Genomic DNA, 16,952 nt, shown 5'->3' with positions numbered 1-16,952 from the left:
CAAACCAAACTTCACATCGAGATCTCAGAGAGTCACTCCATTCGTCAGGACCTGAAATTCATCGGCCTTTTGAGTGCGGAAGGAGAAATGTTTGGGAGGTAAGTAGCACGGAGTCCAGTTCTACGGAGTACGGCTTCTACAGAGTACTTAACTCGGGAATTGGGTGAGTGAGCGAATTCGATGAGGTGGGGGTAAGAGGGGCTGCTTGATACGTGAAAAAATATAAACAACTAGGGTTTAATTAGGACTGTGGGCTAAGTTACAGTAAAGACCTAAAGCATATAGCTAAATGTAATAAATTAAACAAGATTATTACCTAGATTAAAAACTATTAATAGACAATTGGGAATTTCAAAACTTGAAAACCTAATTAGTTAAATAAAATACAATAGAGATGGCGGGGCAGGTGATGTGTTGCAGCTGTAGCATGTGGGAGCTGGTGGACCCCAGTGTGATCCACAGCAACCACATAGAGTCATAGAGGCACAGAAGGAGGCCATTCAGCCCATCCAGTCCGTGCCGGCTCTCTGTAGAGCAATCCAGTCAGTCCCACTCCCCCGCTCTATCCCCATAGCCCTGCAAGTTTATTTCCCCCAAGTGCCTATCCAGTCTCCCCGTGAAAACATTGAGTGTCTCCGCTTCCACCACTTCCGTCGGCAGCGAGTTCCAGGTCCTCACCACCCGCTGCGTAAAAAAGTTTTTCCTCACGTCCCCCCTGTATCTCGTGCCCAAAAACCTTAAATCTGTGTCCCCTCGTCCTTGTACCATCAACTAGTGGGAACAGCCTTTCACCGTCTAGCCTATCCAAACCGGTCATAATCCTGTACACCTCTGTCAAATCACCCCTCAACCTCCTTTGCCCTAATGAAAACAAATCCAGCTTCTCCAACCTGTCCTTGTAGCTAAGATCCCCCATCCCCGGAACCATTCTGGTAAATCTCCTCTGCACCCTCTCAAGGGCCTTCACATCCTTCCTAAAGTGTGGTGACCAGAAGTGTCTGCGGCTCGAGGAACTTCGGCTCAGAGTTAGAGTCATAGAGTTATACAACACAGAAAGAGGCCCTTCGGCCCATCGTGTCCGCACCGGCCATCAAGCCCTGTCTATTCTAATCCCATATTCTAGCACTGGGTCCGTATCCTTGTATGCTATGGCATTTCAAGTGCTCATCTAAATGCTTCTTGAATGTTGTGAGGGTTCCTGCCTCTACCACCCTTTCAGGCAGTGAGTTCCAGATTCCAACCACCCTCTGGGTGAAAAAGTTTTTCCTCAAATCCCCTCTAAGCCGCCTGTCCCTTACTTTGAAACTATGCCCCCTGGTTATTGACCCCTCTACTAAGGGGAAAAGTTCCTTTCTATCTACCCTATCTATGCCCCTCATAATTTTGTACACCTCAATCAGGTCCCCCCTCAGCCTTCTCTGCTCTAAGGAAAACAACCCCAGCCTGTCCAGTCTCTCTTCATAGCTGAAGCGCTCCAGCCCAGGTAGCATCCTGGTGAATCTCCTGTGCACCCTCTCCAATGCAATCACATCCTTCCTATATTGTGGCGACCAGAACTGCACACAGTATTCCAGCTGAGGCCTAACTAGCGTTTTGTACAGCTCCATTATAACCTCCCTGCTCTTATATTCTATGCCTCGGCTATTGAAACCAAGTATCCCATATGCCTTTTTAACCCCCTTATCTACCTGTCCTGCTGCCTTCAGGGATCTATGTACATGCACACCAAGGTCCCTCTGATCCTCTGTCCTTCCTAGGGTCCTACCATTCATTATGTATTCCCTTGCCTTGTTAGTCCTCCCAAAATGCATCACCTCACACTTTTCAGGGTTAAATTCCATTTGCCACTGTTCTGCCCATCTGACTAATCCGTCTATATCGTCCTGTAGCCTGAGGCTTCCCTCCTCGCTATTTATCACTCCACCAATTTTCGTGTCATCTGCGAACTTACTGATCATACCTCCTACATTGATATCTAAATCATTAATGTACACTACAAACAGCAAAGGACCCAGCACCGATCCCTGCGGTACCCCACTGGACACAGGCTTCCAGTCACAAAAACAACCTTCGACCATCACCCTCTACCTCCTGCCACGAAGACAATTTTGGATCCAATGTGCCAAATTGCCCTGGCATGAAACTCCAGTATGATTTGGACAGGTTGGGTGATTGGGCAGAAGCATGGCAGATGCAGTATAATGTGGATAAATGTGAGGTTACCCACTTTGGTGGCAAAAACAGGAAGGCAGATTATTATTTGAATGGCAATAGATTGGGAGAAGGGGAAGTGCAAAGAGACCTGGGTGTTCTTGTGCACCAGTCGCTGAAGGTAAGCATGCAGGTGCAGCAGGCGGTTAAGGCGGCAAATGGTGTGTTGGCCTTCGTAGCGAGAGGGTTCGAGTACAGGAACAAGGATGTCTTGCTGCAGTTGTACAGGGCCTTGGTGAGACCACACCTTGAGTATTGTGAGCAGTTTTGGTCACCTTACCTGAGGAAGGACATTCTTGCCATGGAGGGAGTGCAGCGAAGATTCACCAGGCTGATACCTGGGATGGCAGGAATGACGTATGAGGAGAGATTGTGTCGATTGGGATTATACTCACTGGAGTTTAGAAGATTGAGAGGGGATCTCATCGAAACCTATAAAATTCTGTCAGGCCTGGACAGACTAGATGCAGGAAGGCTGTTTCTGATGGCCGGGGAGTCCACAACCAGGGGTCATAGTCTAAGGATAAGGGGTAAGCCATTTAGGACTGAAATGAGGAGGAATTTCTTCACCCAGAGAGTGGTGGACCTGTGGAATTCTCTGCCACAGAGGGCGGTGGAGGCCAGTTCATTAAATATATTCAAGAAAGAGTTGGATATATTTCTTAAGGCTAAAGGGATCAAGGGATATGGGGAGAAGGCAGGGACAGGGTACTGAATTTGAATGATCAGCCATGATCTCATTGAATGGCGGAGCAGGCTCAAAGGGCCGAATGGCCTACTCCTGCTCCTATCTTCTATGTTTCTATGGATCCCATGGGTTCTTACCTTCTTGACCAATCTCCCATGTGGGACTTTGTCAAAAGCCTTACTAAAGTCCATGTAGACTACATCAACTGCACTACCCTCATCCACACACCTAGTCACCCCCTCTCAAAATTCAATCAAATTGGTTAGACATGATCTCCCCCTGACAAAGCCATGCTGACTATCCTTGAGTAATCCTTGCCTCTCCAAGTGGAGACTAATTCTGTCCCTCAGAATTTTTTCCAATAATTTCCCTACCACTGATGTTCGGCTCACTGGCCTGTAATTTCCTGGTTTATCCCTACTACCCTTGTTGAATAATGGTACTACGTTAGCTGTCCTCCAGCACCTCCCCTGTGGCCAGAGAGGTTCTGAATATTTGTGTCAGAGCCCCTGCAATCTCCTCCCTTGCCTCACACAGCAGCCTGGAATACATCTCGTCTGGGCCTGGGGATTTATCCACTTTTAAGCCTGCTAAAACCACTAGTACCTCCTCCCTCTTGATAATAATTTGTTCAAGTGTTTCACAATCCCCTTGCCTGATTTCTATGCCTACATTGTCATTCTCCATAGTGAACACGGATGCAAAATATTCATTTAAAACCCCACCTATATCTTCTGGCTCTATGCACAGATTGCCACTTTGGTCCCTAATGGGCCCTGTTCTTTCCATGGTTATCCTCTTGCCCTTAATATACTTATAAAACACCTTGGGATTTTCCTTTATTTTGCCCACCAGTGTTATTTCATGCCCCCTCTTTGCTCTCCGAATTTCTCTTTTAAGTCCCCCCCAGCACTTTCTATACCCCTCGAGGGCTTCCACTGTTTTTAGTCCTTTGTATCTGCCAAAGCCTCCCTTTTTTCCTAATCCATTCTCGTATATCCCTTGACATCCAGGGTTCCCTGGGCTTGTTGGTCCCACCCTTGACCTTTACGGGAACATGTTGCCATTGTACTCTCTCAATTTCCTTTCTGAAAGACTCCCATTGCTCCGATGTGGATTTTCCTACAAGTAGCTGATCCCAGTCCACTTTGGCCAGATCCTGCCTTATCATATTAAAATCGGCCTTCCCCCAATTTAGAACCTTTATTTCTGGTCCATCTCTGTCCTTTTCCATGACTACCTTAAATCTCACCGAATTATGGTCACTGTCACCAAAGTGCTCACCTACTAACACTTCTACCACTTGCCCGGCCACATTCCCTCGAATTAGGTCCAGTACCGCCCCCTCTCTTGTATGACTTTCTACATGCTGGCTCAAAAAGCTCTCCTGGATGCACTTTAAGAATTTCGCACCCTCTGAGCCTTTCACACAGATGAATGCTGGAGGAGGGGTGTGTCTGAACTAAAAAGGGCGGAGATTGTGAATATTTATTTTATATTTAATCATATTTTCTAAAGTATTGTCTTATTTTAAATTAAATTGAAAAGGGTTTATTTTTTGCTTTGTGGTGCCTGCTGTACATGGTCCATGTCTCTGAGGCATACAGGAGGGCAGGTATCACTACTGCTCTGTAGACCATGAGCTTGGTGTCGGGTTTGAGGTCCTGGTCTTCAAACACTCTCTTCCTCAGGCGACCGAAGGCTGCACTGGCACACTGAAGGCGGTGTTGGACTTTGTCGTCGACGTGTGCCCTTGTTGACAGTAGGCTGCTGAGGTATGGAAAGTGGTCCACGTTGTCCAAGGCCTTGTCGTGGATTTTGATAATCGGGGGGCAGCACTGCATGGCGGGGGCAGGTTGGTAGAGGACCTTTGTCTTACGGGTGTGCTCTGCCAAATTGAAGAAGCTCCGCTCGGGGCCCGGATCCACGGACTCTCAGGTTTGGATTCCCCTTTATTCTCTCCCCCACTCTGATCTTAATCGGATCTGGGGGAAAACTTACTTTCCCTCACTGATTGCAGCTCTTCACCAACACCGACTTTACAAAGAAAGCCCCGAGCGGCAGCCTGGAGCTCGGGCCCAGCGCGCAGGCACGGGGGAGGATGATTGACAGGGGCCCAGGGTGTGTGCTGAACATGCGCGGTGCGGGCCGGGCGCCTGTGGAGCAGGAGAGGGCGGGGCCATGGGGCGCATGCGCGGTGTCAGCCACAACTCAGCGCGGTGGCCGGAGCGCTTTCTGGAGTGCGGGGCCTTGTGGGGATTGCAGCCGCCATTACTGCTGATCCTTTCAACCAACCTGTGCAGCAGCTGGGGCCTGAAAATCAGCTTCACTGCCCCTGGGCTGGGACAAGGGGGACATGAGTACAGGTACCGTACCATAGTGGTTATGTTACTGGACTAGTGATGTGGAGAAGTGAGTTCAAGTGAGAACTATATCTAACTCCTTCTTGAATATATTTAACAATTCATTAAATATATTCAAGAAGGACTTAGATATATTTCTTAAGGCTAAAGGGATCAAGGGATATGGGGAGAAGGCAGGGACAGGGTACTGAATTTGGATGATGAGCCATGATCTCATTGAATGGCGGAGCAGGCTCGAGGGGCCGAATGGCCTACTCCTGCTCCTATCTTCTATGTTTCTATATAATCCCAGCACGGCAGCTGCAGAACTTAAATTCAGTGAATTAAATAAATCTGGAATTAAAAGGCTAGTAATGGTGACCATGAAACCATCATTAAAAACCCATCTGGTTCACTAATCTGACTGGCTTAGATGTGACTTCAGACTCACAGCAATGTGGTTGTCTCTTCACTGCCCTCTGAAGTGGCCTAGCAAGCCCCTCAGTTGTACCAAACCACTGCAAAGAAGTGTAACCGCACTGTGGGAGCACCTTCACCACACGGACTGCAGCGGTTCAAGGCGGCGGCTCGCCACCACCTTCTCAAGGGCAACTAGAGATGGGCAATAAATGCTGGTGTTGCCAGCGACGCCCACATCCCGTGAAGGCTAAAGGGATCAATTGAATGGCGGAGCAGGCTCGAGGGGCAGAATGGCCGACTCCTGCTCCTATCTTCTATGTTTCTATGAATGATTATATTAAAAAAATTGAGACCACATTCTCCGTCTTACCCCTTTCTACACTCCTTTCACAGGGCTTTAGAAGTGGAGCCTTTACAGACAGGAGGCTGAGACCAAACATCACGTCAAGATCTGACAGAGCTACAGGATTCGTCAGGACCTGATGCAATCGGTCCTCCAATCTGCTGGCACACCAGTGAACCAGAGAGTTCACACTGATGAGAGACCTTTTAAATGTTCTGAGTGTGGGAAGAGCTTCAAGATCTACAAGCACCTGAAGCGACACCAGTGGCTACACATTAGGGAGAGCCCGTTCACCGGCCCTGTGTTCCAGAAGGGATTCACTCAGTCATCCGCTCCGATGATACACCAGCGAGTTCACACTGGGGAGAAACTGGTGAAACATTCCGACTGTAGGAAAAGCTTTAAAAGGTCCCAGGAGCTGAAGGGAGACCAGCTGGAGAAAGCAGGAAAGAGGCCATTCACCTGCTCCGTGTGTGGGAAGGGATTCACTCGATCATCCAACCTACTGACACATCAGCGAGTTCACACTGATGAGAGACCATTTAAATGTTCTGTCTGCGGGAAGAGCTTTAAAAGCTCCATGGAACTGAAGCTACACCAGCGAGTTCACACTGATGAGAGACCATTTAAATGTTCTGTCTGCGGGAAGAACTTCAAATGCTCCAAGGATCTGAAGCAACACCAGCTTGTTCACACTGATGAGAGACCATTTACATGTTCTGTCTGTGGGAAGAGCTTTAAAAGCTCCAGGAATCTGAACGGACACCAGCGAGTTCACACTGGGAAGAGACCGTTCACCTGCTCCGTGTGTGGGAAGGGATTCTCTCAGTCAGCCCACCTGGTGAGACACCAGCGAGTACACACTGATGAGAGGCCGTTCACCTGCTCCGTGTGTGGGAAGGGATTCACTCAGTCATCAAGCCTGGTGACACACCAGCGAGTTCACACTGATGAGAGACCATTTAACTGTTCTGACTGTGGGATGAGCTTTAAAAGCTCCGGGAATCTGAAGGGACACCAGCGAGTTCACACTGGGGAGAGGCCGTTCACCTGCTCTGTGTGTGGGAAGGGATTCACTCGGTCAGCCCACCTGCTGACACACCAGCGAGTTCACATTGTTCTGTAGCGCAGAGCCCCGCAGACAGCTGGGGTGACATGAACGTGGAATGGATGAATGTTTTATAAATTCTTGTACTGCTGTTTAATCTTTCAATCTGTTGTGCTGATGATTCCCTTCGATTGACTGTTCATGGTGTTACATAGAATGTACAGCACAGAAACAGGCCATTCGGCCCAACTGGTCCATACCGGTGTTTATGGCCCACATCCACCCTACTTCAATTAACCCGATCAACATCTCCTCCCATTCCTTTCTCCCTCATGTGGCTTCCCCTTAAATGCATCTGTGCTGTTCACCACAACTACTCCCTGTGGTAGCGAGTTCCCCATTCTACCACTCTCTGGGTAAAGATATTTCTCCTGAATTCACTACTGGATTTCTTCGTGCCTTTTATATTTATGGCCCCGTAATTATGATGAGATTTTGTTAAGCTGCCCAGTATGTTGTTGTACTTTGTCTTTTTCTGATGAATGAAACATTACTGAGCCCCTGTACCCGTGTTATGGGATGAAGTGCCAGAAAAGAAAAGGCACAATGTCTGGGTGTGAATTGAATAATAACCTCACGGACCGTATAGGTGTGATAGCCAGACGGGCTTGTGGTTATAGTCTGGTCACAGATGGACTAAATTCCCTGAATTAGCAGGAGTTCAGGAGGCGGTCAACAGACGTGTCCAAACAATCCCATTTCCTGAGTGGTTGCCAAGCTTGTGTATAAGAACAGGCCACTTAAGCCGTTGTCAGTTGGAACAGACTCGAGAAGATCGCGCGTGAATCCACTGTACTTCTATTCTCCAGATTGAGGGAATTATCACCCGATCTGTGTTATGCAGCGCTCTTAATAAAGTCTGGAGAGACAATTTGTGTTCTTGTGAGCTTGATTATCTGGTATCCGAAACCCTGGGACTCCCGATCATTAGAGTCAACCTCAGTGTGTGGAAAGGGATTCCCTGGTGTATCCCACCCACTGACACACCAGAGTGTCCACAGTGTGACTGCGGTGGGTCGATTCCACTGTTTCCGATGCCTTTAATCACAGGCATGTGCGGCCCAGTTAAAGGGACATCGACCGTCACATCCTCTTCTCTCGGAGTATTGGTGTCAGTTAAAGAGTCTGCGATCTTTTTGTCTTCTCCTTTGTAACTAAAGGGACAATGTGTCTCCTTACCTCAGCGTAACACCTCGATATTTAAAGGGACATTGTCTCTCTGTATTCATAGAATCACAGAATAGCACAGAAGGAGGCCATTCGGCCCATCGAGTCTGTGCCGGCTCTTTCGAAGAGCAATCCAGTTAGTCCCACTCCTCCGCTCTTTCCCGATATCCCTGCAATTTATTTCAGTTCAAGTATTTATCCCGCCCCCTTTTGAAGGCTCCTGTTGAATCTGCTTCCACCGCCCTATCAGGCAGCGCATTCCCCATCACAACAACTCGCTGTGGAAAAAAAGTTTCCTCATGTCACCTCTGGTTCTTTTGCCAATCACCTTAAATCTGTGTCCTCTGGTTAACGACCCTTCCTCCACTGGAAACAGTTTCTCCTTATTTATTTTTTGAGGATGTAACTGGTAAAATAGATAAGGGAGAACCAGTGGATGTGGTGTATTTGGACTTTCAGAAGGCTTTCGATAAGGTCCCGCATAAGAGATTAGCATGTAAAGTTAAGGCACATGGGATTGGGGACAAGGTATTGACTTGGATAGAGAACTGGTTGGCAAACAGAAAACAAAGAGTTGGAATAAACGGGTCTTTTTCTGAGTGGCAGGCAGTGACTAGTGGGGTAACACAGGGATCGGTCCTTGGACCCCAGCTATTCACAATATATATTAATGATCTAGACGAGGGAACTAGATGTAATTAATCCAAGTTTGCAGATGACACAAAGCTGGGTGGGCGTGTGTGCTGTGAGGAGGATGCCGAGAGACTCCAGTATGATTTGGACAGGTTGAGTGATTGGGCAGAAGCATGGCAGATGCAGTATAATGTGGATAAATGCGAGGTTATCCACTTTGGTGGCAAAAACATGAAGGCAGCTTATTATCTGAACGGCAATAGATTGGGAAAAGGGGAAGTTCAACGAGACCTGGGTGTCTTTGTGCACCAGTCGCTGAAGGTAAGCATGCAGGTGCAGCAGGCGGTTAGAAGGCAAATGGTATGTTGGCCTTCGTAGCGAGAGGGTTCGAGTACAGGAACAAGGATGTCTTGCTGCAGTTGTACAGGGCCTTGGTGAGACCACACCTTGCGTATTGTGTGAAATTTTGGTCGCCTTATCTGAGGAAGGATGTTCTTGCCATGGAGGGAGTGCAGCGAAGATTCACCTGGGATGGCAGGAATGACGTATGAGGAAAGATTGGGTCGATTGGGCTTATACTCGCTGGAGTTTAGAAGAATGAGAGGGGATCTCATTGAAACATAAAATTCTAACAGGACTGGACAGACTAGATGCAGGAAGGATGTTCCCGATGGTCGGGGAGTCCAGAACCAGGGGTCACAGTCTAAATATAAGGGGTAAGCCATTTAGGACAGAGATGAGGAGTAATTTCTTCACCCAGAGAGTGGTGAACCTGTGGAATTCTCTACCACAGAAGGCAGTGGAGGCCAATTCATTAAATGTATTCAAGAAGGAGTTGGATATATTTCTTGAGGCTAAAGGGATCAAGGGATATGGGGAGAAGGCAGGGATAGGGTACTGAATTTGGATGATCAGCCATGATCTCATTGAATGGCAGAGCAGGCTCGAGGGGCCGAATGGCCTACTCCTGCTCCTATCTTCTATATTTTTATGTTTCAATGAACCGGTGGATGTACTGTACTTAGATTTCCAGAAGGCATTTGATAAGGTGCCACATCAAAGGTTATTGCAGAAAATAAAAGCACATGGTGTCGGGGGTAACATGTTGGCATGGATAGAAGATTGGCTAGCTAACAGGAAACAGAGAGTAGGCATAAATGGGTCATTTTCTGATTGGCAAGATGTAACGAGTGGTGTGCCACAGGGATCAGTGCTGGGGCCTCAACTTTTTACAATTTATATAAATGACTTGGATGAAGGGACCGAAGGCATGGTTGCTAAATTTGCTGATGACACAAAGATAGGTAGGAAAGTAAATTGTGAAGAGGACATAAGGAGGCTACAAAGGGATATAGATAGGTTAAGTGAGTGGGCAAAGATCTGGCAAATGGAGAATAACGTGGGAAAATGCGAAGTTGTCCATTTTGGCAGGAAGAATAAAAAAGAAGCATATTATCTAAATGGTGAGAGATTGCAGAGCTCTGAGATGCAGAGGGATCTGGGTGTCCTAATGCATGAATGACAAAAGGTTAGTATTCAGGTACAACAAGTAATCAGGAAAGTGAATAGAATGTTATTGTTTATTGCGAGGGAAACTGAATACAAAAGTAGGGAGGTTATGCTTCAGTTATACAGGGCATTGGTGAGATCACATCTGGAGTACTCCTCAGTGTGTGGAAAGGGAATCCCTGGTGTATCCCACCCGCTGACACACCAGAGTGTCCACAGTGTGACTGCGGTGGGTCAATTCCACTGTTTCCGATGCCTTTAATCACAGGCATGTGCGGCCCAGTTAAAGGGACATTGATGGGTCTTCAATAATCACAAAACTAGAAGTTATAGACTTAAACAAGTTGGCTTTTAATCACTAAGATCAGAGCTAACATCTCAACATGCCGACTGGTTCACAGGAATGAGTCATACAGATCCTGGGATCTTTATGTAAGAGAAGTCAGGGGCGGAGCCAAGAGCCAAGACCTGGAACCTTCCAGGTTATTCGGGAAAGAGGAAGTGAAACTATACACAGTGGAGGAGGGTAATATACATGAGTGCAAAACGAATACAGAATCAAGGCAAACAGATTGACAGAATCAAGACAAACAGATTTCATTACATTCACCCCTTCTATAGATTTAGTCCATCGGGGTGATGTTTCTTAAAAGTTGGTATAAGTGAGTCTGTCAGGAGGTTTTGCAGTTCTCAGTGATCGGCACAAAGCCAGTTGGGGGGCCTCTAGGGGAGTGGATTCTGGTTCCTCCACTGTCCGGGCCTCCGCAGTGTCTTCCAGGTTATCTGCAGTGTCCTCCAGGTTAAAGTTGGGTATTGATACCTCTGGGCGTCCTGTCTCTTTGTAGTGTAGGTCTTCATCGGGTAGTCTCTCATCATTCTCTCCGCTCCCCGAGGGAGCGAGGTCTTTTATGGAAACAGTGTCCTCTCGCCCGTCAGAGTATTCGATATAGGCGTACTGAGGGTTTGCATGGAGGAGCTGTACCTTTTCCACAAGGGGGTCTGTTTTATGGCCTCTCACGTGCTTCTGCAATAGTACTGTCCCCGGAGACGTCAGCCACGCGGGTAGAGATATGCCCGAGGTGGATTTCCGTGGGAAAACTAACATCTTTTTGTGAGGGGTAGCGTTAGTGGAAGTACATAACAGGGACCTTATGGAGTGGAGCACGTCTGGGAGGACTTCCTGCCAGCGGGAGGTCGGAAGGCCTTTTGACTTTAAGGCTAACGTGACAGCCTTCCAAACAGTAGCATTCTCCCTTTCCACTTGCCCATTACCCCGGGGGTTGTAGCTAGTGGTTCTGCTAGTGGCCATCCCCTTCGAGAGCAAGAACTGGTGCAGCTCGTCACTCATGAATGATGTCCCCCTATCGCTGTGTATGTAGTTCGGCATGCCAAACATGCAGAATAGATTACAGAGACACTTGATGACCGTGGCACTGGTCATGTCTGGGCAGGGAATGGCGAAGGGGAAGCGGGAATATTCATCAATGATATTGAGGAAGTATACGTTACGGTCGGCAGAGGGAAGGGGTCCCTTGAAGTCCAGGCTTAGGCGCTCGAATGGCCGTGTGGCTTTGATAAGGTGTGCACGGTCAGGCCTGTAGAAACGAGGCTTGCATTTCGCACAGATGTGGCAGGCTCTGGTCATTGCCCTGACCTCCTCGATGGAGTGGGGCAGATTGCGGGACTTTATAAAATGGTATAGTCGGGTGACCCCTGGGTGACAGAGGTCGTTGTGGAGACCCTGTAATTTGTCCGTATGAATGCTGGCACACATTCCCCGCGATAGGGCGTCTGGGGGTTCATTAAGGGCTCCCGGCCTGTACATAATATCATAGTCGAACGTGGATAGTTCGATCCTCCATCTGAGTATTTTGTCATTCTTGATTTTCCCCCTTTGTTTGTTATTAAACATGAAAGCCACCGACCACTGGTCGGTGAGCAGGGTGAAACGTTTGCCGGTTAGGTAGTGTCTCCAGTGCCGCACTGCCTCCACTATAGCCTGTGCCTCCTTCTCGACAGAAGAGTGCCTGATTTCAGGTCCCTGAAGGGTTCGGGAGAAGAAGGCCACAGGTCTCCCAGCCTGATTGAGGGTCGCAGCTAAGGCAAAGTCTGATGCATTGCTTTCGACTTGAAAGGGAATGCATTCATCCACTGCACACACTGCAGCCCTTTCAATGTCCTGTTTAATACTGGTGAAAGCCTCCCGAGCTTCAGCTGATAGTGGGAAGGACGTCGATTTAATGAGGGGTCGGGCCTTATCAGAGTAATTGGGCACCCATTGGGCATAATACGAAAAAAATCCCAGGCACCTTTTTAAAGCTTTGGGATTGTGTGGCAGGGGCAGTTCCTTTAGGGGGCGTAATCAGTCAGGGTCCGGTCCAATTACCCCATCTTCCACCACACAGCCGAGGATACAGAGACGGGTTGTGTTGAAGACACATTTGTCTTCGTTGTAGGTTAGATTCAGCTTTAGGGCAGTTTTTAAAAATCTCGCAAGATTTAGGTCGTGGTCTTGCTGGTTGTGCCCGCAGATAGTGACATTGTCCAGATAGGGGTAGGTAGCTTGTAGTTTATTCTCGTCAACCATGCGGCCCATCTCACGTTGGAAGACCGAGACCCCATTTGTTACCCCGAAGGGCACTCTGAGAAAATGGTAGAGGCGCCCGTTCGCCTCGAAGGCGGTGTATGGGCGGTCCTCCGTTCTAATGGGGAGCTGGTGATACGCGGATTTGAGGTCGATAGTCGAGAAGACTCGGTATTGCGCAATCTGGTTGACCATTTCTGATATGCGGGGTAAAGGGTAGGCATCCAGCTGGGTATAAATATTAACAGTCTGGCTGTAGTCAATTACCATCCGTTTCTTTTCGCTATTTTTAACTATGACTACTTGGGCACGCCACGGGCTGGTACTGCATTCAATAATGCCTTCCCGCAGGAGTCTGTCCACTTCCGCCTTGATAAAGTGTCTGTCTTCCAGACTGTACCGTCTACTTTTGGTCGCTATGGGCCTACAGTTCAGAGCGAGATTAGCGAATAAAGAGGGCGGGCTGATTTTTAAGGTTGATAGGCCACAGACTGTGAGTGGCGGCTGGGACCCGCCATATGCTAGCGTGACACTTTTGTGGTGGCACTGGAAGTCCAGGCCCAAGATTACATTAACACAGAGTTCTGGCATCACAAGGAGTTTAAAATCCTTGTAGTCCGTGCCTTTTACAGTCAGTGTTACCACACAGTAGCCCAAAATGTCCGAAGTGTGGGGCTTAGCAGCCATAGCAATTCTGCTCCGTGTAGGGGTTACCGTTAATGAGTGCCGCCGTACCAGGCTAGGGTGGATAAAACTCTCGGTACTCCCACAGTCAATTAAACATTTAGTTAAATTCCCGTTTACCTGTATGTCCATCATGGATTTTGTCAACGGGTGTGGCCTGGATTGATCCACCGTGATCGAAGCCACTGTTGGGCCCTGGGCGGCCGTTGAGTCGGGAAAAGATGGCGGATCCCAAGATGGCGGCCCGCACGGCACGCACGAGGCGGTGACAGAGTTGGAAATCGGATTCCCCTTGCAGACTTTGCTAAAATGCCCCTTTTTCTTACATTTGAAGCATGTAGCGTCCTTCGCTGGGCATCGTTGTCTGGGGTGCTTGGCCTGGCCGCAGAAGTAGCATTTCAGGCCTCGAGACATTGCCGCTGTAGTAGGACTCATGGGTGAACTTCTGTGTGGGGACTCCGGCGGCGTAGAGCTGGTCTGAGACCTGGATGGGGAAGATGGCTGATTCCAAGAAGGCGGCCCCCTCGGCGCGCACGAGGCAGTGAGGGCCGCATGGCCGGAAGAATAAGAGTCAGAGATTTTCTGGGCCACGTCCAGCGATCGCGCAGTGGCCACTGCCTTTTTTAAGTCCAGGACCTCCTTCTCCAGCAGTCTCTGCCAGATATAATTCGATTTGAGGCGCGTGATGAAGGAATCGCGGACCAATTCGTCAGAGTACGCGTTGGCCGTCATGGCCTTGCAGTTACAGTCCCGGACCAGGTCCTTTAGGCCCTGTAAGAAATCGTCCATTGATTCCTCTGGTCGCTGCCTGCGTGTAGCCAGCAGATGTCTGGCGTACACTTCGTTTACCGGCCTTTGGTATTGGGCCTTCAGGATAGTGATGGCCTCCGTGTAAGAGGTGGCGTCCCGGATGAACGAATAAATCCGATGACTTACGCGAGTAGTCAGTAGACTCAGTTTATCTACCTTGCTAGCGGATGAGGCCCCCGCAAAGAGTTCGAAGCATTTGAGCCAGTGTCCAAATTGAATTGATGCTTCAGCAGAATGTGGATCCAAGTCCAGACGCTCTGGTTTTAGGAGTCGATCCATCCCAGTATTCTTTAGTGATTAAAATTGATGGGCCTTCAATAACCACAAAACTAGAAGTTATAGACTTAAACAAGTTGGCCTAGAAATTGGGTTTTGGCTTAGCCAGGGCTTTAGCGCCGGAAGTTAGTGCCGGCGCTAAGTCCCCTGCGTGCGCCAAAAATTCAGTGGCGCCGCGCCCAAACGGCTGCCGGCGCTACTGAAGGGTCTTTGCGGCGGTACATCGGCGCTAACTGCCGTTTCGCGCCGCAATTCCGGCGCTGCGGCACCCGATGCGGTGCGGCAGGCTCGGGAAGTGCAGGCCTCCTCCTTCCGTTAAGGAGGAGCTGCCTGCACCCGGCCGCGGCCCGCGCAAATCTCTTCAAAAATGAGCCCGGCACCTCGGACAAGTGCCGGGCTTGCATCTGTTCCGGGGGGGGGGGGGGGGAGAAGTCCGGGGAGGGAGCTGCGGGCAGGCGGCCGGCGGGAAAGCGGCCGGCCGCCGCGGGGCCTTTAATGCGCCGGCGCAAACACATGTTGGACTCTGTTGCCAGAGTCTTAGTTGCGGCTGCCACGGGCGAGGCGGCCGCAACTGAATTTCGGCGCTAGGGCCCGTCGGCATGGCAACCGGGACGCTGCGCACACCAATGACGTCATCGGTGCCGGCGCAGCGCTACCGGTGCAACGCCGATTTAGGGCCCCAGGGAATTTTAAAACTGGCCATAACTCTGGCGCTAGTCCCTCTAGCGCCTCAAAAGCAGCGCTAAGGCAACTGAATTTCTAGGCCGTTGGCTTTTAATCACTAAGATCAGAGCTAACATCTCAACACGCCGACTGTTCACAGGAATGAGTCATACAGATCCTGGGATCTTTATGTAAGAGAAGTCGGGGCGGAGCCAAGAGCCAAGACCTGGAACCTCCCAGGTTAGTCGGGAAAGAGGAAGTGAAACTATACACAGTGGGGGAGGGTAATATACATGAGTGCAAAACGAATACAGGATCAAGACAAACAGATTTCATTACAGTCTGTAACCGTCAGGGACACCCCTGCCACAGGACTCAATATCCACCCCCTCCACCACTGGTGCAGTGTGTTTGCAGTATGTACGGTCCACAAGATGACCACAGTCAGGCCGTGTGGAGTCAAGGGCCAGGCAGCAGAATGGATGGAAAGATCGCAACAAACTTCCCTTAACTCCAACCCTCTGATTTCTATTTTGTAGCCAGCTTTCCATCCATTCTGCTGCCTGGCCCTTCACTCCCCACGGCCTGACCTGGGTCATCTTGTCGATCTTACAAACTGTTTATTGATATAGCAAGCTGGTCAGAAAACAGAGAGATGGGGTTGGGAGCAGCTACTCAGACTGGCAAAAGGTGGGAAGTGGTGTTCCACAGGGATCGGTGCTGGGATCACTGTTGTTCATAAACGATTTGGACTCGGGAATCAGAAGAACAATTTCAAAGTTTGTCGATGACACCAAATTGGGAGGTAGAGTTAATACTGAGGAAGACAAAATGCAAGAAGATATTAATAAATTTCAGAATGGGCGTGTAATTGGCAAATGAATTTCACTATAGGTCAGTGTGAGGTGGTGTGTTTTGGTGGGAAGAATAAGGAGGCCACACACTACTTGGACAAGGGGGAGAAATTGGGTTGCTTTGCGCCTCCCGTGATATTCAGCGGGAGGTTAGCGCCGGCAATGACGTCATCGCCTTGGGTTGCGACCCCATACCTATTGCCGGGCGATATGTCTGACAGGGTCAAGGGTCGTTCTTGCAGCCGCCGCGGCGCCACTTTAAAGGGCAGGTGTCGGGCGGCAACTTTTTATTTTGGCCGACTGCCAGCACCTGCCCCCTTCTCCTTTCTTCTTCGGGGTGTCGGCCGTGATCGCACAGCCCGGCGCTCCTCTTGATCCGACACCCCGCTCCCTGGTGGTCCAGCAGGGCCCTGGTGTGCGCAGTGCTAGGCTCCTCCCCTTTAATCAGGGAGGGAGGTCTGCTATGACACGGTGCTATGTGCCGACGGGCGTGGCGCTGTTACATGAAGCACCGTGAAATTCACTGGTCGCGCCTCAAGAGGGTGGGGAGTGCTTCCAGTAGCACCCTGCCTGGGGCGTTACCACTAAATTTAATGCGCAGGGGCGCTAACTTTTTCGGGGCACTAAAATTAACCCCGGTGACATTAGCAACCCATAGGG

The 16,952-nt window shown here is 49.4% G+C and overlaps 1 protein-coding gene across 1 annotated transcript in view; it reads left to right on the top strand.

The window, feature by feature from the left end:
* The first annotated feature begins 6,063 nt into the window (after nt 1-6,063).
* Nucleotides 6,064-16,952, top strand: part of LOC147084007 (uncharacterized) — a 69,831-nt gene continuing 58,942 nt past the window's right edge. Inside the window, exon 1 of the mRNA XM_085979973.1 lies at nt 6,064-7,112. Coding sequence (XP_085836099.1) covers nt 6,144-7,112 — 969 coding nt within the window. The 5' untranslated portion in view covers nt 6,064-6,143. The remainder of the gene's footprint in view (nt 7,113-16,952) is intronic.

The sequence above is a fragment of the Somniosus microcephalus genome, unplaced genomic scaffold (assembly GCF_052327205.1).
Source record: "Somniosus microcephalus isolate GS21.2 unplaced genomic scaffold, FLI_Smic_1.0 scaffold7, whole genome shotgun sequence".
NCBI lineage: Eukaryota > Metazoa > Chordata > Chondrichthyes > Squaliformes > Somniosidae > Somniosus > Somniosus microcephalus.
The sequence above is the reverse complement of the archived record's forward strand: the minus strand, read 5'-3'. Positions and strand labels throughout refer to the sequence as shown.